The sequence below is a fragment of the Lodderomyces elongisporus genome, chromosome 1 (genome assembly GCF_030384665.1).
Source record: "Lodderomyces elongisporus chromosome 1, complete sequence".
NCBI lineage: Eukaryota > Fungi > Ascomycota > Pichiomycetes > Serinales > Debaryomycetaceae > Lodderomyces > Lodderomyces elongisporus.
In genome coordinates, this window is record NC_083673.1 from 3158338 (window position 1) to 3183604 (window position 25267).

At 37.2% G+C, this 25267-nt stretch overlaps 7 protein-coding genes and 3 non-coding genes across 10 annotated transcripts; 8 read left to right on the forward strand and 2 right to left on the reverse strand. All coding sequences in view use genetic code 12, as the record gives it.

The window, feature by feature from the left end:
• The first annotated feature begins 680 nt into the window (after positions 1-680).
• On the forward strand, positions 681-802 carry PVL30_001135. Its single transcript has one exon. It is a non-coding gene; the product is annotated as a tRNA-Leu (tRNA).
• A 7179-nt stretch (positions 803-7981) lies between these two features.
• Positions 7982-8103, forward strand: PVL30_001136. The gene has a single exon. It is a non-coding gene; the product is annotated as a tRNA-Leu (tRNA).
• A 705-nt stretch (positions 8104-8808) lies between these two features.
• On the reverse strand, positions 8809-9750 carry PVL30_001137 (uncharacterized protein; the record flags this gene model as incomplete). The annotated part of the gene is made up of 1 exon (XM_001528599.1): positions 8809-9750. One exon carries the CDS (start codon positions 9748-9750, stop codon positions 8809-8811), a length of 942 nt encoding a protein of 313 aa, XP_001528649.2.
• A 442-nt stretch (positions 9751-10192) lies between these two features.
• On the forward strand, positions 10193-12620 carry RRN3 (DNA independent RNA polymerase I transcription factor; the record flags this gene model as incomplete). The annotated part of the gene is made up of 2 exons (XM_001528600.2): positions 10193-10417; positions 10671-12620. 2 exons carry the CDS (start codon positions 10193-10195, stop codon positions 12618-12620), a joined length of 2175 nt encoding a protein of 724 aa, XP_001528650.2.
• Positions 12621-13638: 1018 nt separating this feature from the next.
• On the forward strand, positions 13639-15789 carry DUR4 (urea permease; the record flags this gene model as incomplete). The annotated part of the gene is made up of 1 exon (XM_001528601.1): positions 13639-15789. One exon carries the CDS (start codon positions 13639-13641, stop codon positions 15787-15789), a length of 2151 nt encoding a protein of 716 aa, XP_001528651.2.
• Positions 15790-16206: 417 nt separating this feature from the next.
• Positions 16207-18204, forward strand: MPP10 (U3 snoRNP protein; the record flags this gene model as incomplete). The annotated part of the gene is made up of 1 exon (XM_001528602.1): positions 16207-18204. The coding sequence occupies one exon, from the start codon at positions 16207-16209 to the stop codon at positions 18202-18204; it is 1998 nt and encodes a 665-aa protein (XP_001528652.1).
• A 1448-nt stretch (positions 18205-19652) lies between these two features.
• PVL30_001141 (uncharacterized protein) lies at positions 19653-20825 on the forward strand (the record flags this gene model as incomplete). The annotated part of the gene is made up of 1 exon (XM_001528603.1): positions 19653-20825. The coding sequence occupies one exon, from the start codon at positions 19653-19655 to the stop codon at positions 20823-20825; it is 1173 nt and encodes a 390-aa protein (XP_001528653.1).
• A 272-nt stretch (positions 20826-21097) lies between these two features.
• PVL30_001142 lies at positions 21098-21187 on the forward strand. The gene has a single exon. It is a non-coding gene; the product is annotated as a tRNA-Val (tRNA).
• A 603-nt stretch (positions 21188-21790) lies between these two features.
• PVL30_001143 (uncharacterized protein) lies at positions 21791-22498 on the forward strand (the record flags this gene model as incomplete). The annotated part of the gene is made up of 1 exon (XM_001528604.1): positions 21791-22498. The coding sequence occupies one exon, from the start codon at positions 21791-21793 to the stop codon at positions 22496-22498; it is 708 nt and encodes a 235-aa protein (XP_001528654.2).
• A 222-nt stretch (positions 22499-22720) lies between these two features.
• Positions 22721-23884, reverse strand: PGA52 (GPI-anchored protein 52; the record flags this gene model as incomplete). The annotated part of the gene is made up of 1 exon (XM_001528605.1): positions 22721-23884. One exon carries the CDS (start codon positions 23882-23884, stop codon positions 22721-22723), a length of 1164 nt encoding a protein of 387 aa, XP_001528655.1.
• Between the last annotated feature and the right edge of the window lie 1383 nt (positions 23885-25267).

A 25267-nucleotide genomic window follows, 5' to 3' on the forward strand; every position in this document is an offset into this window, starting at 1 on the left:
TAAATGGAGATCAAGTTCATCCGGTATCTCAAAGATTGTAGCATTCTTTGTTTTCTTTTTCTTTCTCTTCATATCAATAAATATATAAATATCAATGTATATATATATATATTGCACTTCTCTGTATATAATAGATAAAGTAGGATGTAATCTCAATATTCTAAACTCTTTTTTATACAAATTCTATTTACAAAGTCAAGGAAATGACCCGAAGTTGCCCCTGGATGTAATTTAGAAAAAAAAAAACTACTAACTCCGTGTAAAAAAAAAGAACCATGTTCTTGAGTAAATCAAATGGAATCTGTTCCTTTTTTTTTGTTATGGATTTTTTGTTTTCTTTTTTTCAAATATGGTGTTTTAAACAAATTGTTACAAAATTCACTTGAACAAAAAGTAAACAATTATTTCGTGAGTTATTGCTGCGAATTTTTCCAAAACACTTTCACTCGAGGTACAATTACCATGTTTTTGACAATAAACAAACAATTTACGGCAATACAATAGAAAGTGTTTTAGGAAAAAAAAACTAAGGTTACTTTATGATAAGAATAGAATTTGAATTGTACATGACTTATTTGGCAAGTGAAAACTCGTAGCATATATTCATCATCATGGTGAGCTTTATAATTTGCATATTACATATTTATTTTGTTTAGCAACATTTATTTTTCAACAAATAAGACACTTTGGCCGAGTTGGTCTAAGGCGCTAGACTCAAGAACAATATAACAGTTCTTCTGACCTGAAAGGGTTGTGATTTCTAGTATCGTAAGATGCACGCGTTCGAATCGCGTAGGTGTCATTATCTTTTTTTATAAAATTTTTTTTTCATTTTTTTTTTATTTTTTTGGCTCTCAAACTTTTACACCAATGCATTTTAACCCCTTTATTTTTATATTCCAAGATACTCAGATGAAGAAATGGATCATCTCTTGTAAAGGTTTGTATTGCAAGTTTAGCAAGACTCACACTGCTTATTGTGGTTGAATGTCAATGTTGGACAGTCTATTACGAGCTACATTCTTTATGATGCGGCAATAAACTCTTCATATTTTATTTTATTTTATTTTTTTATTTTTTTGCGTTTTTCATAGAAAATGTTAAATTAAGCAATTTGCAGCATATCTCCTTTGTCTCTGTTTCTACCAAACCATTGAAACTACTACACAAATTGAAAGACAGAGGAAGAAAGAGAGTGAGGAATATGGCCGGCACAGTGTGAATGGAGGAATAAATGTGATGTATAAAGAGGATTTGTGATTACAATGAATCCCTTTTTTTTCAATTGTTATAGGTCTTTACTTTATGGATGCGGAAAGAATGCACGGCTCAAGGCAATTCTGGATCGATTTTTTGGAAATTGAATATATCTATCAAATCTTATCTTACTAAGAGCATCTAGTTCCGGAAACACATTTGTATCAATAAACAACTTGGCAGTCTGAATTACTTTCTAAATCGGCTTAGTTTAAGCATACACATACACCTACACATACACATACACATACACCTACACATACACCTACACCTACACATACACCTACACATACACCTACACATACACATACACCTACACATACACCTACACCTACACATACACCTACACCTACACATACACATACACCTACACATACACATACACATACACCTACACATACACCTAGACATACACATACACCTACACATACACATACAATTTATACTTGAACAACACGTAGAGTTCACGAAAGTTGTTTGTTTAACAGTTTCCTTCTGCTTTTATATCCCGGTGCATTGCAACTTCGTTTTTGCCACTAAAGAGACTAGTAACCATCAAGCAAGTTAGCAACAACTGATTACAACATACCAAACATCAATAAACGGAATAAGAAAACAATAAATATACTCCAATTGAGATTTCAATTTTCGTGTTTAATTTTCATTTTCTTTGCGATTTCATTTTTTTTTTAATTTTTTTTTAATTTTTTAAATATCGTTATTCTATCTTGCTGAACATGTTTTGGTAGTTCACAGTCAACAGAACTCGTACGAACACCAACCAGCTGCTCTGAATATTGAATCCTCTATTCGAATCTTAGACAAAAAGCAGAAAAACTTTCAATTTGGTTTGCAATACATACTCTTGATTTATTCTTTTCTATTTTTTTTTTTTAAATTGTTTTTTATATATCAAAATTCGAAAAAAACTTAACTATGTGTAAACTAAATATTTTTAAACGAAATTCTCTACTTTCTAAAACCAAAGTTAAAACCAATTCTTATGAGCAAAATCCTCTTGTTTTTTATAGTTAAACTTTTTGCGCAGACTATTCAAACTGTTTTCTGAGTCTTTAACTAAACCAACTAAAACAGCTTTCCTTTAACTTTACTATCACATTACATATATATACATTTCAATGTCTAATTCACCTAACCAATACAAATAGTAGTATTTGTTGTAATAAAACAGTAATGTTTTTAATTTGATTTATAATGTCCTTAATATTATAGTTGAGTCAACCTTGAACTTGCAACAAGGTTATGAGTTCGTTGGAATGTGGTATGTGGCACAACTAACTACTGTTGTACCTTCTACAAACTCTTGAATGTCTTAAACACTTATTTGTTGAAACGCAAGTTGATTTCTAAGTAGAAACTATAAACTAAATTCGAGAGCGCAAGTCCTCCTTATATAGTCCGACTTGACACATAACGAAAACTATTTACGTAGCAATACGCAGCGTATGTGCTGCATCTCATCTTGCCATCCGCTAAGCCACAAAATCACATGACAAAATGTGACGTCAGTTTTCTGAGCCCTATTCTAATCGTACCTTAGGTCCGATATAGAACATCACCCCCTTGTTAAATCAAACCTCCTCTTCCGGATCCTCAACGTCAGCATCAGCATCCTTAAAGCGATCTCCAAGGAAGTCTATGGCATTAGCAATCAACGTGTCTCTTAACCCTTTTGGCACTTTCTGATAAAACCAAGCAATAGGAACTGTAGAACCATGTCCAGGCCTGCAACCAACCCATGTAACATCAAATTCAAAATTCTCTGCATCGTAACCAAGTATTGCACTCAATTCCTTTACTCTGGCCTCAGCTTCAACCAAATTAACTGGCGGCTCCTTGAACACACCACGCTGTTCAATGTATTTACGGAAGTATTTGACATTAATTACCCGATCCTTCTTGTTCATGCTAGGTAGGTCAACTTCAAAAGCATTGTCATTGATCTTCTTAACCAACCTAAACGGGCCATGATAAACATCCGTCAACTTCCTATATTTTCCTGGTCGCCAATACGCTTCTCTATGAAGCAAAATCATATCACCAACTTCAAAGCGAACAGGATTCTTCCCCCTGTTAGCCTTGCGGGCCATTACGTCCTGACTCAAAGACATAGTATCTTTAATCTGAGCGTGAACCGCCTCAGCACGCCGAACTAACAGTTCAGCCGACATACTACTGTGCTGCATATTGATATCCAATATACCCGTACGATCTCTTGGAAGACGTCCAAACACAGCCTGATAAGGTGTCATGCGTATAGCAGGAGCATAATTCGTGTTAATAGCAAACTGCACAACCTTCAAGTAATGAGACCACAAGGCATGTTCCCGATGACAAAAACTCTTAATTGTCTGAATAACCACCTTATTTAAAGCCTCAACCTGACCATTCGTAGATGGGTTGTTAGTACTTGTAGTCCTGAAATCAATCTGATAATACTCGAACACATATTTCATGATACTATTCATAAACTGAATATCCTTATCTGACTTGATCACATCTGGAACACCGAACACTGAAAATACCTCATCAATCAATAACTTGGCAGTTTGAATAACCTTTGACTTTTTCCTCGTCGGGATGCACACACAATACTTCGTCAACGCGCACACAACCACCAAAATGCAATCATATCCTTCAGGTGTTGTAGGGATACCTGTCACAAAGTCTAAGTGGATAGTACTGAACACATCCTTAGGTACATCACTAGGCAACATTAAACCGCCAACTGAACCGTGAATCGCCTTAGCTCGCTGACAATGATCACATGAGTTCACATAATCCGTCACAACCTCAAGCAACTTAGGAACAAATAAATATGGCTGTATTGCAAAATAACATTTGGTTATTCCAAAATGCCCAAACGAGTGCACCTTATCCAATACCAACATTGCTACCGACTTACCCACAACTGGCTTTGATCCACCCTGCGTATTGTAATATAACACACCATCTCTCAAAGAATATTTCTTGATCGCACTCTTTAATTCCGGGGGAATTGGATTCCTTGCGCGATCCGTATCTTGAAGTAACTTCAAAATCTGTGATAAATAAGCATCCGTGTCGTACGAAGCCTTTATCTGATCCACAACATTTCGTTGTCGTAATACCTGGGTAACAGTTTCTCCCGATTCTATTACCTCGTTGACTGTAGCATCTAAGTCGTCAACCTCAACCTTACCAGCATCTACCAAACGCGATAACACATCAGCAAGAACGTTTTCTTCTCCACTTCGATACCGAACCTTGAGATTACACTCTTGCAACGATTCTAGCCAACGAATAATTCGTTCCGACTCTGGACGAGTATTCGAAGCAAATAGCGTTTCTAAGCTTTGGTGATCTGTATACACCACCGTTTCGTAGCCTAAAATATAATGCCTGAACTTCTTAACAGCAAACACAATCAGTAACAACTCCTTCTGCCTAATAGGATAATTCCGTTCAGCAACCGTTAGGGAACGGGAAACCATCTCAATGACCCCGACTACCTCTTGATTATGAACCTGTGTAAGAACTGCACCAATCGCATGATGTGAAGCGTCAACTTCCAACTGGAAACTCACTGGTTTTAGGTCATAATTAACCTTGATTAACAACTCAGATTTCAACAATTTCCTTCTCAATTTTTCAAACGCTTCCTCGTGCACCTTAGTAAACTGAACTTTACGTTTGGTAGCGAACTCATATAACGGAGCAGCGACTTGTGAAAAATTTTCAATGTAGTGGCGGAAATAATTAAAGAAACCCAACGCACTTCTCATGTCCTTTGGATTGTCTGGTGTCTTAAGAGCAGCAATAGCTTTCAACTGAGCTTCAGGAATTCGTGTTCCCTTCATACCCACTTCATGACCTAAAAAGGTCACCCTCGATACGCCCAATTCGCACTTGGAACCTTTAAAGAAGAATTTGTTTCTTCTGAACGCTTCAAACAACATCTGCAATGACTTTCTGTGGTCCTCTATAGAATTAGAGTAGACAATAATGTCATCAATATAGTTTACACAACCAGGTATCTCCTGAATTAACTGAGAAACCGTTTCCTGCAAAATAGCTGGAGCGTTGGTAAACCCAAATGGCAATACATTATAAGCAAACTTCTTGCCGAATGCTGTAAAAGCGGTAACATGACTAGTCTCATCGTCCAAACGGATCTGATGGAAACTCTGTGTCATATCCAAAGTGGAATAATACCGATAACCTGACACCTCCTTAATCAACTGTTCAACCACTGGCATCTGAAATTGTTTCTGAACTACCGTTAAATTCAATAACCGATAATCCACACACATCCGGTAAGAACCATCTTTCTTACGGACAAACAACACAGGGGAATTGAAGTCAGATTCTCCCACGCCCAACTGTCTAATCAAACCAGCATCAAGCATCTTCTTGACCTGAGACTTAAGCTCCGCAAACTCTGGTTTACCTAGTGGATACTGCTTTCCACTCGGGGCCGTTACGTATGGAATCACATTAATCCGATGATCCCATTTCCCCCTAGACACCGGCGTTTCCTTCAACTCTTGAAGAAATATGTCCTTATAATCCTTGATGAGGTCGGGAAACAAACCATTTGGATCCCTCGGCAACTCCTCACCAACTTCCTCCGTCTTTAATGTGAACACACCAACTTCCGCAGCATTTTCAACTGCCTCAACGAATTCCTCGCTGTCAACCAACCCAAGAGGGTTCTCTTTGCTAACTCCGGCAAAGGATCTCTTTTTGAATGAGATCAAATTCTCGTGTTCACCGACGAATCCTAGTCCCAATACCATATCTTTGGAAAACCCTGGGACAACCATAAACCAACGGCTGAAATGTATACCGTTAATACTAAACTCAAGCAACACTCTCTTGGTCACTTGCCTACTTGCACCGAATGCAACTACCACGTCGCATAAGCAAGTATCCTGAGGGAGACTATCGATCTTCCCTCCCACAAACTCAGCCAGCACCAAGTCTGCGCCCGAACCGGAATCTATCAATGCCATGCATTCCCTGCCTTTAACCGAAGGCAGTGTCATTACCACCGGAACATAAAACTTACTATTTTCAATGGGAGGTGGCGGAATGACCTTCTCCGGATCAAACCCCTTCCTCACTGAAACCTCAAAGAGCTCAAGCTCTTTCAACTCTTGCGAGTCACCATCCCGACCTTGGGATCCACTGACGTCCGTCAGCCGTGCAGCTTCATCTAACTCATCCAAGTTACAATCAGCCCTCAAACTCGGTACCTCTTGTACGAGTTCATTCCTCTTAGCATCGTCACGCGTTACCACACTTCCCAACTCCGCGCGCACCTCCTCCGGACGCCGAACCGAAACTTGATCAAATGTCACGGTACGTCTACCGGACTCCAGTGCCAAGCTGTTTGGTTTAACGTCCCCCAGCTCTAGAGACTTAACTAGTTTTTTGAGTCTCCTGAAGATTTACCCGAGGTCTTTCCACGCAATGGGCAGAACTTCGCAATATGCCCAGTCTTACGACAATTAAAACAGCCATTATTCGCCTTTAACAACTGCTTTTCCAGCTTTCTGAGTTTCCTAACAGAAACAGCATCCAATTCCATCGCATCTGGGTCTTCATATACTCTCCCAGTGTTGGCTCTATCAGCGTTCTCTTTAGAACCATCCTTCCAGCCAACTTGCACACCAGCATCCTGCAAAAGGGCATCATTCATAATCTCGTTAAGAGATACATCGTCATTTGGCAACTTACCCATCAACGGAGATCTAATAGCACTCTTCAATCCCATAACAAAAACACGCTTATAGGATCTTTCAGACCTAAGACCTTCAGGCAATTGTGATTTAAGTGCCGTAAACTCTTCGACGTACTTTTCCACCGTACCCTTCTGCTTCAAAGCCTCCAACTTAACTTCGAGTTTATCGACGTAAGATGGATCTAAGAATGAGGTATAAAGCTTGGTCCGGAACTCATTCCAGCTAAGCTGCCAAACACCTGGATTCTTCTTCACCCAATCATCAACTATACTACCCACCATGAATATTTGAGCATAAGCCACCTTATTATCCCGATATTTGTCGTGAAATTGAGCCTTCGTCTCGACCTCGGAAATAAACTTCTTCAACTTCGCGGGATTACGCGGATTGAACAAGGCCGCGGGGTTCGACTCTGTACCAGCCTTAAACCTATCTGCATTCATTGTCTCAATCATCTTGGCAAACATGGTAGCCTGGTCACGAATCAACGCCTCCATGGCTTCCATAGGAACGCTGAAATGACGAGGTTCGATATCCATCCGGTCTGAATTCATGGTGATATTAAGAATATTATAGAAGCGACGCTACCAGATGATTTATAATGTCCTTAATATTATAGTTGAGTCAACCTTGAACTTGCAACAAGGTTATGAGTTCGTTGGAATGTGGTATGTGGCACAACTAACTACTGTTGTACCTTCTACAAACTCTTGAATGTCTTAAACACTTATTTGTTGAAACGCAAGTTGATTTCTAAGTAGAAACTATAAACTAAATTCGAGAGCGCAAGTCCTCCTTATATAGTCCGACTTGACACATAACGAAAACTATTTACGTAGCAATACGCAGCGTATGTGCTGCATCTCATCTTGCCATCCGCTAAGCCACAAAATCACATGACAAAATGTGACGTCAGTTTTCTGAGCCCTATTCTAATCGTACCTTAGGTCCGATATAGAACATAATTCAACAAATAAGACACTTTGGCCGAGTTGGTCTAAGGCGCTAGACTCAAGAACAATATAACAGTTCTTCTGACCTGAAAGGGTTGTGATTTCTAGTATCGTAAGATGCACGCGTTCGAATCGCGTAGGTGTCATTATCTTTTTTTCATTTTTTTCATTTTTTTTTTTTGTCTTTCAAACCTATATACTAATACATTTTTTACTCCTCGACCACCATCAGAATTTGGACAATTTGTCTAATCTTGTTTAAGCCTTTTCATGTGACTAACTGTATCACATACATATATACATACATACATACATATATATATGTATACATATCTATATTTCGAAAAGAAGTGCTGTTCAGAAATTTCACGGCTTTGTAAAACATTGACCTTGATGTGTTGTTTTAATTTTTCCCGTTTTTTTTTTCTCTAACAATAGCTTTCGTCAATGTGCCTTATAACTAATGAAGACAGATAATACTGTGAAGAAATTGCTGCACAAGATTCAGTAAAGAAGTTCAAAGTAATGAAGAAAACAAGGTCTTTTAAGTGGATAAGTTTTTTTTTTCTTTTTTTTATTTCTTGTTTCTAATCTTTCTACAAAAGTAGAAACCGGTAACTTTATTTTACATTTAATATCTGCAATTTTACAAAGAAAAATTGTGTAATTAATTCAACTTGAATTAGGCACTGGTAGTCAGATTCTGTTTTGTTAAAGATGTATTCATTTATGCACGTATAAGTGGTGAAGACGGGGGAAGGGGGAGGCGAGTAAAGAAGGAGTACGGGTGCTAAAGATTTTATTTTCTTTACTATTCTAACCGCGAATGAACTAGTGTGTTGCAATACCAGCTACTGACCAACCCATGGTGGATGCATATGTCTTACACCTTGGCTTTGTAAAGTCTCCAATGTCAATTTTTGCTCAGTTAAAAGGGCCAACTGCATGGTCTGCAATTTCAATAATTTGGCATTCTCGAGGTCCGAAATTCGACTAACCGGCTCATTCTTTGATAGTTTACTACTTCGAAGATCGGATTTCGACTCGTTTTCCGTGTCTGTTGGTTTCGATACCTGCACAAGTTTTTGCTCTAAATTTTTTAGAGTATTTGAGACATCTTCGACGTGTTTTTTGATATCAACAATTTTTGTTGGTTTTTTGTTGGCATCACTTGCTGAGTAGTAGTCTTTGTGGTCTACAATCGTAGACACTGCAATACTTTCTGTCTCGCTGATACTGATTTCTGTTGCAATTGGCTGTGATGTCTCGCATAAGTATCCCTGAAAAGGCAAATTTTTCAGAGTTCCCTCATTAAATTTCCATTTTTGCTGCTGGTATATGAGATAGATGAACAGCGAAGGTAAAGGTATACCATATGTCGCACAAAATTGCTGTATTTCTTGACACATTGCGAGTGTAAAGGAGCCATGGTGACCCAAGTTATATTCAACCTTGTTATCAACTTTGGTATCAGTGTTGCCGTCAAGGCAGCTGCCGCCGCTGCCGCTGCTGCCGCTGCCGCTATTGGCCAAATAATAGACTCCAATCAATTGACATTCAGGATAAACAAGCTTTAGCTGATTGTACCTTTTGTACAAATATTCTGTATCAATACTGTTTCCCGTTGAATCAGGTAATATCTCGAAAGATGTCAGCGCTATTAGGTTATCACCATCTTGATAACCTATTATACACCCAAATTTGTGCTCAATGTCTCTTGCGAGTATATCTGATATGTTTAAAAGTACTTTTGATCGAAGCTTTATGGTATTTATAGTGGATGAAGTGGACATTGCAACAAGATAATTGGTTGAAAAGAAAACCTATTTTGAAAAATTAACCAGATTATTAAAGTAAATATTGAAATTATAATATTGCAGAACCATGCACTTTGACGGAGGGGGGGGGGGGTGGAAACTCACAAGTGCGGCTCGTCTACCAAAACCTTTTCTTTGTAACTTTTTATAAAATTTTTATCTTTAATTTTTATTTTTATTTTTTTTATTTTTTTTATTTTTTTTCTCTAAACCTCTTCTCTTCTTTCTATAATTTTCATTTTTCTTCTAAAGGACATCTTCTTTCCCCTTCCCCCCCCTTTTTAAAGGCAAAATCAAATAAACTACAGCCATCTTTGTTCATAACTACACACATATACACATACATACATATATACATATACGTATATATATCAACCAAATATAATCCATAGAGATTGTTCATGATCATATTACAATAATGTCATTACACGATCCCATATCACGAAAAAGAGAAGTCGAGTTAGACTCAAATACTATTGAGGAGTTTCGAAATAAAAGGATGAAGGGCACAGACTTGTCATCACCAGCACCATCTTCAAAAAAAGTTGCAACAAAAGCAACGCCAGCATCTTCATCGGACAGCGAGTTTTCAGAGAAAATGTATCATCAATATGTTAAATCAGCTTTTGCAGCACTTGAAAAGGTATGTCCAGAATTTTTTTTTTTTTTTTTTTTTTTGGATCAAATGAAATGAAGTATTTAAGTTTATAAGATCAAAGTTTTGAAAAGTGGGAAAAATGTGGAGGTGGAGGAAAGAGAAGGATGAGTACGTACAGTGTACTATGGTGTACTTTTACCCAATTGTTTTTAATTTACCAATATTGATCCTATCATATGCATATACAGGTTTATTGAGGCATACTAACAGTTCCTTTTCTTTTTGCTCTTCAATTTAGAACGATTCTTTGCAAATTGATACAATTACCGATAAGATTAGTCTACCCAGGACCAGTTCAACTGCCATTTCACTACCTCATTTTAGTATCATTTTAAAGGCATTAATTAGCAACACATCGCGGCTCGATAATAGAGCTTGCAACAATATGGTTCTTGCAATTCTCCGATATGACTGGTTGGATAAAGGCAATACAAGCGACGGGGAGTACTCAATATTTGCAGATTTGTATTCCCATTTCTTATCAGTCTTGGTGAGCACCATGCCCAAGTTTCTCACCGAGGTGATGAACAAATTAGTGCGTGAGTTTGAAAGTATTTCGTCTTTGCAAGATAATTCAAAATACCACCATACAGTTTTGCAAAAAATTCTTAAATATATACCAACAAGCATCAACTCATTGCCACAGATTTTACAGAGCAATTTCCCACCACACTTTTCTTCCTCAACAGTAGAGGTTATGAATTATGTTGACAACTTGTTGAGAATTGTAGACTATGCTCCAGAGCTACAGTTTAGCGTATGGCAACTCATTATTGAATGTTGCATCAAGCTTGACGTAGAGTTACAGAATGAGTTGGATGACTTAGATGATGATGAGATTGAACAACTTATACAGGGCAAGGAAGAAGATATGGAATTATTGGAGGACTCAGATAATGGAGAAGAAGAAGAAGAAGAAGAAGAAGAAGGAGAAGAGGAGGAAGAAGATAATGACGATGAGGAACAAAGAGATGAAGAAGATCTCGAAAAGGATAATCTAGAGGAGAACGAGGACGACAACGTAGCCGATGGCGAGGTTGAGTGGGTAGACCCAGAGAATTCAACACAGAGGATAAAGATGTTGTCCTCCAAACTAGACAATATAGTACAATTTTTATTGACAAAAACCGCACCTTCCTTTACTAATGAGGAAATAAGTAATGGTAACGGAGTTACTCTTTTTAACACTATAAATTCTTTGTTCAAAAGTCATATTTTGCCAACGCATTTTACAAAGCTGATTCAATTCTTGTTATTCCATATAACTCAGTTCCAACCGGAATTAGCCGACTCGTTTTTGGTGCTTCTCATTGATGTCGCATTTAATCCTTCTGAAATACTTGAAAAGAGACTCAAAGCAATGCAGTACTTGTCGTCATATATTGCTCGTGCTAAGAACCTTTCACGCCATCAAATCGTATTTATTGTCAGTTACTTAATGGGATGGATTAACAAGTATATCATGGAGAGGGAGCAAGAGGCATTAGAATTTCAGAACAACAAGAACAAAACTACGAGCAGAAATGATAATAGAAATCACAATACAAATCAATCGCAGCAACAAACAGGGGGGATGGAGAGATTTAAATTATTCTACTCAGCATTCCAAGCATTACTCTATATCTTTTGTTTCAGACATGAAACATTACGAAAGCAAAATACCGCTGTAGGCCCATCGAACTCAGAATGGGAGTGTGAGATTGATAAATTCTTTCAGCGTGTGATTATTGCAAAATTCAACCCATTAAAATTTTGCGACGAAACAGTGGTTTACATATTTGCCAAATTGGCTACCAAGTTGAATGTATGCTATTGCTACTCGATAATTGAGCACAACAAGCGCGAAAGGATACTTCAAACCAACGGAACCTTGGCGATGCCTTCAGCAGTGGCCAACTTTAAGCAGAAACAAGAGTTTTTGGACCTTGAGGCATATTTCCCATTTGATCCACTCGTGTTACCCTTGAGCAAGAGGATAGTGAGAGTAAATTTTGTAGAGTGGTCAGAGGTCAACCCCGAGGAAGAAGATGACGAAGATAGTGGTTCTGGAAGCCATATAGACGACGATGATGAAGAGGAAGATGAAGAGGAAGATGAAGAAGACGAAGAGGATGATGGTGATAGTAGTAGTGACGAAGAGGATGATGACGAAGCTAGTGACGACGATTCAATGAATGAGGATGATTAAGGGGTAGTCGCATAGTTATTAATAAACGGTATTGATAAAGTCCTTCACTTTTGCTCTTACTTCTATTCTATTTTGCTAAAAAAAGGAGACTTTAATCAGGAGTTTCTTTAATCTGTCAACGGGAATGAAAAATATAGATCAAATACAAAGACAAGATAAAAACAAAAATTAAAGAAGCAAAAAAAAAAAAAATGTATACCGCTTCAACTCAAATTTGTGTAATCTTTTCAGCCGCCACAGTTTATCACCTTTTCCAATCAAAATTTGACGTGATCTATTAATATGCCAATTGACCATATATTTTTTTTTTATATTCCCTCCACTAACTACTTTGTCAACTCTTCTTCTTCTTCTTCCTTTCCCAATTGCTAAATTTTTGCAACAACAATAGATATGTCAAACAATAGAATAATATCTTTGTTTCTTTTTCTATTTTCCCTTGCATTGTTCTCGGATTATAATTGGGTCAGAACTCAAAGATAAATTAATTTAGATGGTTTCTAATCCTTGCTAACAATCAAGAGCCACAATGACGATGCTTGATAAAATATATTATTGAACGTTAATTCGTTTGTAGAGATCTTTCAAACCGTTGTTGCCAACAACATGTATGCGGAATAATACCATTTTTCCTCACAAAGTAAAACAAATTTGGTGTCATTTTCATAGCAATGGGGAGGTTCAAAAACTAACCAAGGAATGATAAGCACGTTTTATTGATGGGATGAATTGCCACAGGAAACAGTAGCTCACCAGCCGATTCCCGAGATATTGGTATACAAATGAAAAAAAAACTATGGCTTTGTCCGTCGATATACACCGATTTGAATGGAGGTTTTTTACCTATACATGTATACATGTATACATACATATGTATATATTCATATCGAGATATATGAGGAGGGAACATTGCATAAAAGACCTTCTTTGCTAAATTTCTTCTTCTACTTCTTCGTCTTCTTCTTCTTCTTCGCTTGTTGTATTTTTAAAAACATATTCAACTAAGGTTTAAGCAAAAATGGAGCCATCATTAACTCAAGGAGCTGGCTACGGCCTTATTGTTGGGGGCGGTGCATTTTTTGCTATTGTGATGAACTATGTCACTTTTCTCCAAAACAAGTATAGTGCCCATAACTCGAAGAAAGTTGATGAGTTTGTTAGTGGCAGTAGAAACGTTGGTTTTGGACTTTTACTAAGCGGTATTTTGTCAAATTGGACATGGAGTTTAACTCTTTTGGAATCTGCAGTAAAATCATATGATATTGGGATCTCGGGGAGTTACTGGTATGCCATCGGTGGTATGTTACAAGTCAGCGTGTTCTCAGTTGTCTCTTCCAAAATCAAGAAGAATGCCAATTTGGTGACTACATTTCCCGAAATGGCGTATTTTCGATTCGGTAAAGCTGGCCATTTGAGTTTCTTGTGGTGTGGCTTTGTGTGCAATTCGATTGTGAGCAGCTGTATCTTACTAGGCGGCTCGGCCGTGTTCCATGCCGTCACTGGTGTAAGTCAATATGCTACGTTGTTCCTCATTCCATTCGGCTGCGCCGTGTATGTGAGTTTTGGTGGATTGAGGGCAACATTCATTTCAGATGCCACACATACCTGTATTATCTTGGTGTTCATAATTGTGTTCACCCTAGAAGTTTATTATGGAAACGATAAGATTGGATCTCCTCGTAAATTGTGGGAGATGTTGCAGTCATTACCCCCAGTTGATGACAACTACCATGGTTCATATTTGACTTTTAGATCGCAGCAAGGTGCCATTTTTTCCGTTATCAGTTGTATTACCGGTTTTGGATTGGTTGTCAATGACCAAGCATATTTGTCTAGGGCAGTGGCAGCTGACCCCAGAATTACTTCTAGAGCATATTTCTTTGCGTCAATTTGTTGGTTTGTTATACCTTTTGCAATGGGTGCAGGTTTGGGTCTTGGTGCAAGAGCATTAACTGTTTACCCCGATTTCCCCAAACTTTCTGATTTTGAAGTTGGTGAAGGTCTTCCGCCAGTGGCATGTGCTACATATCTCATGGGTAAAACGGGGTCAGCAATGATCTTGGTTATGATATTCTTTTCAGTCACTTCTTCCTTCTCTGGTGAGCTTATTGGGACATCAACATTGATTTCCTACGATATTTACAAGAGGTACTATAAACCTGATGCCAAACCAAATCAAGTTGTTAGAGTAGCCAAGATTAGTGTATTTGGTTGGGCCATTTTCTCGTCTTGCTTAGCTTCCATATTTTATGGTGCGGCCAAGATATCTATGGGATGGCTCTTTAACTTTTTGGGCTGCGCCACTGCAGCTGGTGTGTTCCCTATAGCATTGTCATTTGTATGGAAAGACCTAAACAAAGTAGGTGCTGTTGGTGGGTCAATTGGGGGCATGGTTCTAGCCATTATGGCGTGGTTGATTGCATGCTATAAATTAACGGGTGAGATTACTGTGACAAACTTGTCACTGCAATGGGTATCGTTTACTGGAAATGCTGTGGCATTGGCTTTTGGAGGTATTATTTCAATTACTGCATCGTTAATATCACCGGCAAATTTTGACTTTGAAAAGACCAGGAACAGAACAAGCTTAATGCCTAAAAGTAAAGAAATGGAGATTGTGGAGAATAGTAGCAGTGATGGAGAGCTGGTGTTGGGAAAAATAGAAAGCAAGGTTGAAAGTGCAGAGAAAAGAGAAAGAGAGAAGAATGCGGCGGTGGTAATGGTGGATGTGGTCCTACTGAAGGATGTAAAAAATGAAGCAGAAAGTAAGTCAATTGAGAAGGCAAGGAGTAAAGCAAACGACAATAAAAATGATTCTGAAATTGAACAAGATCTAGTCGATATTGAATCTAGCACAAGTAATTCTGAGTTGGATATGAATCTTGATGCAGTGATTGACCATAAGCATCTTGATCATCAATTTAAAAAGTATTGTGGTCTTGTTGCTCTTGCTGTACTAATATTGGTTTTTGTCATACCTGTACCCTTGGGTGCAAGTCCCTATATATTCAGCCCTCACTTTTTGGAGGGAGTGGTTATTATTATCATCATATGGTTGTTTTGTTCATTGTTTTATGTGGTAATCTTACCAATAGTCGAGGCAAGAAAGAGTATTTGGCGTATCTTCAAGGCCTCAGTACTGTTCAGGAAAGATAAAAGCCAAGAGTAATTGGGTGGTCGCAGGTAGCATAGTCAAAAAAAAAAAAACAAACAACAACATAACCAGTGGCTGCAAATAATGTGTTGATATATTTACATATTAAATTTTTTCATTTAGTTTTTGTACTCCAAATAAGTTTTTTTTTTTTTTTCTTTAAGAAAAAAAGTTTCTCTCTTCAAAACCACAATAGGTGAAAAAAAAAGGGTTAAAAAAAAAGAAAGGAAGTTTCTATGTCGCACAAAGTGTCTTGTTTTAATGAGTGTAAAATTTGCGACAGCATCTCTTTTAGTGATGCCCTTATTGAAATTCTCTAAATTTGAAACCTATATATATATATCTATATTTGTATATGTATATGTATATCTTTTCAAAGCTCAACTACCAAACCATTTTGGAAAGTAAAATCTCAACTTCATTACATCAAGTATGAGCCAAGAAAATAGCGGGAGAGTGACTCTTCAAGAGTTGATCCAGAAGCCGCAGGATATATTCAAGCTCAAGCTCAAGCTCAAGCTCCAAGATGGTAGTTTGGAGGGAGAATCTTGTGCAAACTTGTTCAATGAACTTACAAAGACCATAATCAATCCACTTGTCAACAAATACTCTGTTTTGGATGAGCTATATATCGATGGATTAGATTCGACCCAAGTGTTTGGTCAGACCAAGATAGTGCTCGATGGCATCGGGAGGCGTTTATTGACTGAGGATATCCCACAAATTAAGGAGAAATTGCAAGACGACGACAGAGAGGAAGGAGATGAGGAAGGAGGAAATGGCGAAGAAAGCGAAGAGGAGAGCGAGGCTGAATTTGGAAAGATTCAAAAACCAGAATTGGAAGAATTTGACGATGATGAGGTGAGCGAAGATTCTCAAGAATATCCAAGTGACGAGGAAGAGGAAGAAGAAGATGGAGATGAAGTGGAAACTTTAGTAGGAAAAGATGACCATGAAAAAGGTGTTGGTATTGGTACCGATTCCGAAGGTGATGATGGTGAAGATACAGATGTCTCACAAGGAGATGGCAAAGAGGTGCAGAAGGATGCTTTTGGTCTCAATGACGGTTTCTTTGATATTGACCAATACAACAAGCAAGTTCTTGCCATGGAGAAGGAAGATAACTTTGATGATGAAGATGAAGATGATGAAGAAGAGATTGATTGTTTTGCAAGTCTAAGTGATGAAGGAGATGGCGATGATGAGAATGGCGAAGAAGAACAAATGGATTATTATGATGACTTTTATGACAAACCAGGAAAATTTCAGAATAAATCAAACAAGGGTAGGAAAAGTAAACAGGAAGACGACGACGACGATGATGAAGATGACGGAGAAGTGAGCGAATATGATTTTGGCGATGAAGAGTATGATAAAGCAATTGACTCTGCTAGACTAGACCTATTTGCAGATGAAAGTAGTTCAAAGCCGCCAAAGAATAACAAGACAGAAAACTTGTCTTCGTTTGAAAAACAACAGCGTGCTTTGCAACAGGAGATTGCTAAGCTTGAAGCCGAGCTTGTTGCCGATAAGAAATGGACATTGAAAGGTGAAGTGACATCGAATGAGAGACCGAAGGAGTCATTGTTAGAGGAGAATGAGTTGGCTTTTGATCGTACTGCTAAGCCCGTACCAACAATCACTGAGGAAGTTACTGAGTCTATTGAGGATTTGATCAGAAAGAGAATAAAGGAAGATGACTTTAATGATTTGCCAAGACGAATAGTGCAAGACTTGTCTAGATTCCATAAAGGCCCGCAAGCTGAAGTATCGGAGCAAAAATCAACACGAACCTTGGCTGAGCTTTACGATGATGAGTACAACCAAGTTGATGCACAACAAGAACAATTGAATGAGGAAGAGAAACGACAGCACGATGAAATAAGTGAGTTGTTTATGACGGTGACACACAAGCTTGATGCGTTATGCTCTGCTCATTTTATTCCTAAACCCCACGAAAAGAAGAATATTGAGATTAAAGTGACCGATGCTAGTGCACCTTCGATAAGCATGGAGGATGCACAACCATTGCACATTTCAAACGAGGCCCAATTAGCGCCGCAGGAAATATACAAGATCGGAGATGATGCTGTCAAAGGAGACGGAGTTAAGGGTAAATCCGAAGTGCAATTGAAATCGGGACTTTCGTATTCAAAGGATGAAATTGACCGTGATGAGAAACAGAGGCTTAGGAGAGCAAACAAAAGAAAGAAGGCTAAAAACTTTAGGGAGCGAGAGGAATATAAGAGACAACGGACAATGCAAGAGCCGAAATCTAAGGAGAGAAGAACCGGTGCTGGCGAAGTTATTGATACCTTGTCGAGGGCAAAGAATGTTACAGTTATTGGTAAGAAGGGAGAATTGCGCGATGCCAAGGGTAATTTGAAGAAGAGCAATGCTCCACAAACATCGACCAACTTCAAGTTGTAAGGAGTGCGGATGATACGAAAAGACGAAAGGAGGAAGAAATAAAGAATAAAAAATAAAAAATAAAAAATAAAACAACAACAACAACGTTGCATTGTGTGGAGATTAATAGCGGGTGTAATTTGTATAATCAAAGGAACAAATGTATACATACATACATACATACATATATATATATATATATATATATATATATATATATTGGGTTCTGGGCGTGAATCAAAGAACACCAAAGAAAAATAGAGAATGGTTTAAATATCAAAAATTAGTAGAATCATATTAACAATTAAATGTAAGCCATTTCTTCACCACTGGTGATGGAAAGCAAGACACAACTTATTTTTTTTGTTCAAGTTATATAATGTATAAACGCTCGGTTATAAGCGTTGAAATGTAGAAGAGTGTAAAGGGCAACCATACAAGGAAAAAAGAGCGCGTGTTGCACTTTAAAGTCGAAATAACTGGCATTATCGGTAATAAATTGATTGTCTCTCTCTCTCCCATTTCTTTTCTGTCATGATTAATTTTAATTAATTTTTTTTAAAAAAATGAAGGCTTATCTCCTGTGAAGTAAAATGTACAACTTTTGTTGTTCATTTTTCTTTTCCTTTCAAACCAAGCTAATGAACAACAGAATAGCAGGTATTTCATGTTAATCTTTTTTCTTTTTTGTTTTTTTTTCTTTCAAAGAACTGATTAGACTTCATCTACAAAGAGTAATGCTAAAGAGCATCTAATTCAAAATTTACAGATAAAGACTCGTCCATCTGTAATTTAACAGTTAGTTGTCTTTAGAAATGCCTGAAACATTACGAAATCCGTGGAAACTTAGGTGAAAAATTATAACCGTAACATAAAGAACAATACTAAATATATGTTCTTTTTCTCTCTCTATTAATTTTTTTTTTTTAGGCGTTCGGCACTTGTATGCTACAAATGTTTGGCGTTAAATTATATCGGACAATTGACGAATCTTATCAGCTTTAAAGAACAAACCACCTTCCTACTACTACTCATTTACTTTCTTTCTTTCCTCCCTGCCTCCTCCCTCCTTACTCCCTCCCATTTCATTTGGACTGTATCGTCTTTACCACAACAAACTACTTCGCTCTATAACACAAACACGTTTCAGAATTCATTCTTTTTTAAATAACCTCTAACCCTTTTTTTCATATTTTTTCTTTGTTTTCAAATTACCATTTTTCCATTTTTTCGTTTTTTTTTCTTTTTTGACATTTACATCACTTATCGTCAAATAAATAGATACACAATAAAAAAAGTAAAAATAAAAACAGACATAGACAGATAAAATAAAAAAAAAAACACCAACATTCGACTTATAAAAGATTTTGATTATCCCACTAGCTACATTGGCAAAAGTGAAATTTTACATAACTTTGAATAAAAAAAAGGAGTATAAGAGCATTTAGAGAAAATCTAACAAAGAAAAGATGGTCAGTTTGGATTTTGCACTCAAGATTGCAACAATACCATATCCAGTGCTTTCATGTATCATTCAGTACTACACTATTGGAACCCCGTTCTCAAGGACCAATAAAGAGTTTAAAAATTCGCTTTACAAGAATATATTGTTGAGCATTGAGTACCATGTCTCGGGAAATTACCACAAGAATGATATGAAGTTGGTTGTGTACCAGCCTATTGAGAAAGTCATCAAGAAATTCAATAAGCACTTGTTGGCTAAGCAATTGAATGCATTTGGAACCAAATTCGACGATCACAGCTATTGGATACACAAGGCCGAAGTTCCCAAAGAAGAAACAAATGTTCTCATCTACCTCCATGGCGGTGGCTATTTGCTCAACATGTTTGAGTCGCAATTTGTATTCATCACGGCGTTGCACTATGCACTTGATGACAATGCCGCTGCCAAAACATCCATTATGATTATCGATTATTCATTGACCATGTTTGATAATGAGTATCCTACCCAGCTATTCGAATGCTTAACCACTTATAAAAACTTGGTTCAAGATGGATACAAGAATATCATCTTGCTTGGTGATTCTGCTGGTGCACACATGTCCTTGTCATTGGCCAGAGCCATTGCGTACCCTGAAGAAGTCAAGGAACAATTAGAGCCATTCCCCAAATACAAACTCAACTTCAATGTCTCTGAACTTCCGCAACCAAAGGCATTGATCTTGGATGCCCCATGGGTCCAGCCTTGTACTAAACCCACAATTCCAACAAGACATGGCGTTAGCACTTGGGGTGATCTAGGAGCATTGGATATCAGTTTAGGTACTTTTTACCTCGGTAAAAACGATCCAAAGTTCATCAACAATTTCCTTACTTTTACAAACACAAATTGGGAAGACCACTGGGCAAAAGTCGATCCCATCAACAACGGTAATACAATGATGATTGTTGGTGAAAGGGAAATCTTACGTGACAGTGCTGAGGACTTTTACAACTTGGTCAATAAGAAAGGAAGTATAGAGTACCACACTGAGCCTGGTGGAATTCATGCGGGTGTGGTTTACGTCGAATCTTTAGATTATACCTCAAAGAAAGGTGCTAAGCGCGCAATCGCGGGCGATTTCAAGGACAAGTATGGCTTCAACTTGATTGCCGATTTCATCAATAAGCGCTCTAGTTAAAGGGCAAAGACGAGAAATGGTTCATTGCTTAACTATGTAACTGTTTCAAGTGGTGTATAATATAATTTTAATAGAATTAAAAGAATTTTGACGAGTTCCTTTTTTTTTTAAAAAAAAATAGATAAAAGAGAAGAAAAGAAAAGAAAAGAGATGGACATGAAGGAAGCAAAACCCTCAAATGTTCAAGTAACAAATTTCTGTATTGATCTTGAAGTCTACTCATATATCTTTTACAGTAAAATATTTTTCCAATTTTAATTTTTCAACAAGTTGGCGAATTAGTGTAGTGGTTTTATCACGTGATCTTCACAACTTTAGATTGAGAACGGTCAAGGTCCCGAGTTCAATCCTCGGATTCGTCAAACATTTGTTATTTCATTAATTTTTTTTAATCATTTTTTTTTCTTTCTCTTTTTTCTCACTAGTACTCTTCCCACTTTATTCAGGCATTATGGATGATTTTTTTTTCTTTTTTTTTGTATATATTCTTCTTTGCAAAAGCAAAATAAAAGAGTTCGAGATCAAAAACTCACTACTTTGACAATTAAAGTTATTAAGTAATCGATAACAAGAAAGATGTTTACTTGATTGGCTTGGCTTGGTTTTTTGTTACAAAATTTTGTGCAATGATGTTCATCGTAAAGTCTATATCTTCCCTTTTATATGGGAACCCCGCGAAATTTGAGCGCCGCAGCAAAGCAAAAAATTAATATATGAAGATCTCTCTTCCTTGTAACTTTTAACTTTCAAAATTGATCATCAATTATTCTGGCATCATTTCTTTCCCGCATCTCATTCCATTAGTTTACCCTTTTTGTTTTATAAATTGTTATTTTATCTTTGTTCAAGAAGCATAGCAGATAGAGTAAAGGAGGAAAAAAAAGGAAAGAGAAAGGGAAAGAGTAAGAGGAAGAACTATACCCGATCCCCCTACTAGTACATTTGATTCCTTATTCTTCACCACGATGCCACAAAATCCAAATGCTGTTGTCAAGAGTGTGTTATCAAGCCCGCTTTTGACGAATCCAAACCGATGGCTCTGGGATGTGCCGAAAAAGCATGCACACCATTTAATAGAGGAACAGTATTACTCTCGGAATAAGCTTGCGGCAAACGTTTTTGCACAGATGTTGACATCAGTTTCTGCGGTATCATTGGATGAGGTGATTCCCAAAGGCAACTCAATACCCGTACCTCCAATGGTCAAGAATACAGCGCAGGCACAGCTTGTACCAAGTTTTGACAAGTCACGTAACGAGCCATATCGTGCGATTATAAATAACAAGCACTATATCGAAGTATTACTGAAGAAACCCAAATTGGCTGGAAGGTATAAGCCAGCATTGGCTGCAAAGTTGGGATTACAGAAGAGAGCAGAAACACAATTTGTTTCTGATATGCCAAGCATTGTTGAGAATTATTACAAAACAAAAATTCAATCTTTGCTTGAACAAATTGAAATAACTGAACAGAATAACGTTGAAAAGGAGGCAATTGGAAATCAAGGCATACTCTTGACTACTATAGAGCAAAACCAACCTTTTCAATGGAAGAATGGCTGTTTGGAAATTGAAAAAACATTGTTTGGTATTGAAAACGATCAAGTTGTCGATTTTAAAACGCAGTCTGAGCTAGCACATTTACTTGTTGCATACATGGATTTTCTCAATTGAAAGATCCTAAACAAGTTAAAAAAGAGAAAAGAGACTAAAGAAGAAAAAGAAAAAATAATAATAAAGATCAGTACAAGTCAACAAAAGCATAAGAACATGAACATAAGTAATCAAGTTTTGCATCTATAAAGGGGACAAAATAAAAATTGAAAAAAAAAAATTCAAGATAATTCAAATAACGTTTGCCTAAAAAGACTAATCTTTATGTTTTCCTTCCCTCTTTTAAAGAAACAACATGGACAAGGCCATGGCGACCAAGTTCATCAAATATGACGGTCTATACTCAGCACCGTCGCCTTTCTTTGAGCTACTACTCGAGGTTGCAGTATTGATATTTAATGAAGCAGATGTCAAAGTGGTTGTGGCTTCAGCATCAGCCTCCTTTGCCCAGGAGTTGACCTTGGCAGCGTCTAATGTCTCGTCGAAGCTTGTGGAATTAGAAACCCACACGGTGGCGTCTCCCTTTGAGTCGAAGCTTACACCTCCAATCATAGTACCAGTCAAGTCTCTTTGGATGTATGAGCTTATAGCCAAGCCGCTTTCAATGTCATCAGTTCCTTGGTAATCGTGAACAGTGCTGTACAAATTTAAATACTCAGTAGTATTCATTACCTCAAATATATCAAATTCTCCACAGCCTGATCTCCAACATGAACAATTGACATTATTTGAATACTGTGAAGTACGAGGAATTTGTGCATTTAATAACCAGATTGCAGGCATATTGTAGTTTGAAATCTCAGATGATGTATGTGTCTCATTGGGCATTTGGAATTCAAACAAAAACATCTTTGTTGTGCCGTAAAAACCATGGTATGCTGGGATATCTGATCTATAAACCCCACAGTCACCATCGGATCCGGAATCTCCACAAGAAATGTTTGAAAAGATGACATACTCGTCATTCGAGTTGATCAATGTATCTTTGGCCAACACGGTAGAGGAGTCTGCAGCTCCAGTCCCGTTTGAGTCGGCATAGGTTAATCCCACACCCAAACACGAAGAGTTTTTACCGGCCTTGGTCAAAAAAGTGACGTTATCGCTAGTTCCACTATCAGCATCGTAATAACTTAACCTGGTCCAGTTTCCTGAACTGTCATCACCGTAAACGTAATCTGCAGACACATATGAGGCGAATTTACTCAAGATCAAAGGGCCACGGAAATGGACACTAACTTCTTCGTTCAATGGGGTGTTTGCACCGGAGAATGTGACTTCAGTGGAGGAGAGTTCACACGAGCACGAGTCGCTGTATATGTCGCTTAGCTTGGCAACCGGGGTGTATGCTCCCGAATAACCAAAATTCTCAAATTGAAGTAATTCGACTGCGCCCTTGGCGGCAACAAGTGAGCTCACAAGTAGAGCCGATAAGATGGTGGAATGCATTTATCAACGATTGTTATTTGGTTTGTAAAATGAGACAACAACTAGGATCAAGACAGCGAAGGTGAAATGATCTTTATATATATATGTAATTAATATTGAAAAGCGAATAAAGATATATTTCAAATTTGAAAAGGGGAATTCTGGTTAGGTATTTATATATATATTGTCAGATATACTTAGATATATTTAGATGGATAATGCATTAATTTAAGGATCAAGGGAGCATACATTAGCCCAGGTGGGCAATTTATGTACATAACCATTAGGACTGCAGCTGTGTATGAGAGTTTCTCTATCTCTGTGAATGAGTCTGCGGTTTTCTCTTTCTCTTCTCTCACCTTTACTCTCTCTTTTTTTTTTTTCAATTTAGATTTAAGCTTTGATACATTGAAGAGAAAATACTATGAACTTTTTGTTTTTGTTTCTCTATTTTCAATTACCAAGCCCATTTCGGTAAATAGTATCAACAACAGTAGGAAGCAGGTTTTTTTTTTCTTTTTAGTTCATTTTTGTCTTTGCTACTCTTATTGTTTTGTTTTGTTTTATTTCATTTTTGTATTCTGTATTTTGCTGGTTTAGATTCCATACCATCGGTTGTTCCGGGCTATGAATTGGACCCATGGAATCATCAATGTTTTTTTTTTTTTTTTTTTTTTTAGTGCTCCTTTTTTTTTCACTATAATTTAATTTAAAATACCATGTGTATTATTTTCTTCCCCACCCTTTCAGGTATTGGAAATCTATACGGTTGTTTATTGATGAAGCATGTTTTATTCTCAGTTAGACACTGGGTCCAGTATAGATTTGAATATATATATATATATGGGGACAACAAAGAACAATGTGTGCTCAGGATTCAATTTGTTCATTATTTTAGATGCAATACATAATGTGCTCTCATTAGTAGTTTGCGCCTTGTTTGTTTGTGCTTTCTCTCTATTTCCGTTATACAGTCAATTTGATCAAAGCCCAGTCGAAAAGCTTGAAAGCACAGCCTCCGAAAGCATATGAACAAAAATATACACGTCTCTCGTTGACCAAATCAATTACATCCAACATGATGACGCGTAATCTCATTGCAAATACCGAAAGTACTTGGCACTATTGAACGCAAGCCTTATTTTTCTTTGCCCTTTTTAATTTTTCAATTTCTCAATCATTCATTCCTTTTTTCTTTTACACATGTATCTTGGTGTCCCACACACACACACAAACTTACAAATGGTAATTTCAAGGTAATTACAAATGTAACCATCCCTGTAATATTGCATGTCCAAAAAAAAAAGTTGGTGTCCATATGATTGAAAAGGTCGACCGTTCAATCAGTTTATTTGTATATATTAAGAATATTCCAATGATGGAAGAGTATTACAAATCACGTGA